Genomic DNA, 2,500 nt, shown 5'->3' with positions numbered 1-2,500 from the left:
ACGTTACCCTGCCATAAAGTGATGTGTTTCCAATGCCAATAAAAAGTAACCCACCCAATGGTATTTAACATCCAGAAAACTGCCAAATAAAATGCGTCCCAAGCAGAAATATCACAAGTACCGCCGCGTCCTGGGCCGTCGCAAGGAAAACTATAACCGAAATCCTTTTTATCTGGCATTAACTTGGAACCACGTGCATCTAAAGCACCTTTTACTAAAATCAGTGTAGTTGTATGCAAACCTAGAGCAATAGCATGATGAACCAAGAAGTCCCCAGGACCTATTGTTAAGAAGAGTGAATTACTATTCTCATTAACAGCATTCAACCAGCCCGGTAACCATATGCTTCGACCTGCATTGAATGCTGGGCCATTCGTTGAAGATAAGAGTACATCGAACCCATATGAAGTCTTACCATGAGCGGATTGTATCCATTGGGCAAATATAGGTTCAATCAAGATTTGTTTTTCCGGAGTACCAAAAGCGAGCATAACATCGTTATGAACATAAAGGCCCAAGGTATGGAACCCAAGAAACAGGCTGGCCCAACTTAAATGAGATATGATAGCTTCTTTGTGGTCTAACATTCTTGCCAATACATTATCCTCATTCTGTTCTGGATTGTAATCTCTAATGAAGAATATAGCTCCATGAGCAAAGGCTCCTGTCATGATAAACCCTGCGATGTATTGGTGATGAGTATATAACGCAGCTTGAGTAGTAAAGTCTTGTGCTATGAATGCATAAGCAGGTAAAGAGTACATGTGTTGAGCTACTAAGGAAGTAATAACCCCTAAAGAGGCTAGAGCAAGACCTAATTGAAAATGAAGCGAATTATTGATTGTGTCATAAAGACCCTTATGCCCACGCCCTAATCGACCCCCTGGAGGAATATGTGTTTCTAAAAGATCTTTGATACTGTGCCCAATCCCGAAGTTAGTTCTATACATATGACCAGCGATCAGGAAAATAAATGCAATAGCTAAATGATGATGAGCAATATCGGTCAGCCATAAACTTTGCGTTTGTGGATGAAATCCACCGAGAAGGGTTAGAATGGCAGTTCCTGTTCCTTGGGAAGTACCAAATAAATGGCTACTCGAATCAGGGTTTTGGGCATAAAGATTCCACTGACCCGTAAAAAGTGGTCCCAACCCTTGAGGATAGGGTAATACATCTAAAAAATTATTCCATCTGACGTACTGTCCCCTGGATCCTGGAATAGCGACATGAACTAAATGTCCTGTCCAAGCCAAAGAACTCACTCCGAAAAGTCCTGACAAATGATGATTTAGACGAGATTCGGCATTTTTGAACCACGAAACGCTTGGTTTCCATTTTGGTTGTAAGTGTAACCAACCCGCTATTAAGGATATAGCAGAAAGAAATAATAGAAAAAGAGCTCCAGTATAAAGATCTTCATTAGTGCGTAATCCGATTGTATACCACCACTGATAAACGCCGGAATAAGCGATATTCACTGGACCGGTAGCACCTCCTCGAGTAAAGGCTTCTACAGCTGGTTGACCAAAATGAGGATCCCAAATTGCATGAGCAATAGGTCTTACATGTAAAGGGTCTTGTATCCATGACTCAAAATTTCCTTGCCAAGCTACATGAAAGAGATTTCCGGACGTCCACAGAAAGATTATTGCTAATTGCCCAAAGTGAGAAGCAAAAATGTTCTGATAAAGACGTTCCTCAGTAATATCATCATGACTCTCGAAGTCATGTGCGGTAGCAATACCAAACCAAATACGACGAGTAGTGGGGTCCTGAGCTAAGCCTTGGCTAAACCTCGGAAATCTTAATGCCATAATGCCTTTCAAATCCTCCTAGCCATTATCCTACTGCAATAATTCTTGCTAAGAAGAATGCCCATGTTGTGGCAATTCCACCCAGAAGGTAATGGGTTACTCCTACAGCACGTCCTTGTACAATGCTCAAGGCTCTAGGCTGAGTAGCAGGAGCAACTTTTAATTTGTTATGAGCCCAAACGATGGATTCAATGAGTTCTTGCCAATAACCACGGCCACTGAATAGAAACATTAAACTGAAAGCCCAGACAAAATGAGCACCTAAGAAAAAGAGACCATATGCAGATAATGAAGAACCATAAGACTGAATTACCTGAGATGCCTGTGCCCATAAGAAATCTCGAAGCCACCCATTAATAGTAATGGAACTCTGCGCAAAGTTTCCTCCTGTAATATGAGTTACTACCCCTTGATCACTTATAGTACCCCAAACATCCGACTGCATTTTCCAACTGAAATGGAAAATAACTACGGAAATCGCATTGTACATCCAGAATAGACCTAAGAAGACATGATCCCAGGCAGATACTTGACATGTCCCCCCTCTTCCAGGTCCATCACAAGGAAAACGAAAACCAAGATTTGCTTTATCAGGTATCAAACGGGAACTGCGAGCAAATAGAACACCTTTCAGTAGTATCAATACAGTCACGTGGATCGTAAATGCATGAATATGATGGACT

The 2,500-nt window shown here is 41.5% G+C and overlaps 2 protein-coding genes across 2 annotated transcripts in view; both read right to left on the bottom strand.

The window, feature by feature from the left end:
- Positions 1 to 1,817, bottom strand: part of LOC135661655 (photosystem I P700 chlorophyll a apoprotein A2) — a 2,454-nt gene extending 637 nt beyond the window's left edge. The window contains exon 1 of the mRNA XM_065176532.1: positions 1 to 1,817. This exon is cut by the window's left edge and continues 637 nt beyond it. Within this exon, the coding sequence (XP_065032604.1) occupies positions 1 to 1,817 (1,817 nt within the window).
- Positions 1,658 to 2,500, bottom strand: part of LOC135661654 (photosystem I P700 chlorophyll a apoprotein A1) — a 2,674-nt gene continuing 1,831 nt past the window's right edge. Inside the window, exon 1 of the mRNA XM_065176531.1 lies at positions 1,658 to 2,500. This exon is cut by the window's right edge and continues 1,831 nt beyond it. Within this exon, the coding sequence (XP_065032603.1) occupies positions 1,843 to 2,500 (658 nt within the window). The 3' untranslated portion in view covers positions 1,658 to 1,842.

The sequence above is a fragment of the Musa acuminata genome, unplaced genomic scaffold, assembly GCF_036884655.1.
Source record: "Musa acuminata AAA Group cultivar baxijiao unplaced genomic scaffold, Cavendish_Baxijiao_AAA HiC_scaffold_562, whole genome shotgun sequence".
Taxonomy (NCBI): domain Eukaryota; kingdom Viridiplantae; phylum Streptophyta; class Magnoliopsida; order Zingiberales; family Musaceae; genus Musa; species Musa acuminata.
The sequence above is the reverse complement of the archived record's forward strand: the minus strand, read 5'-3'. Positions and strand labels throughout refer to the sequence as shown.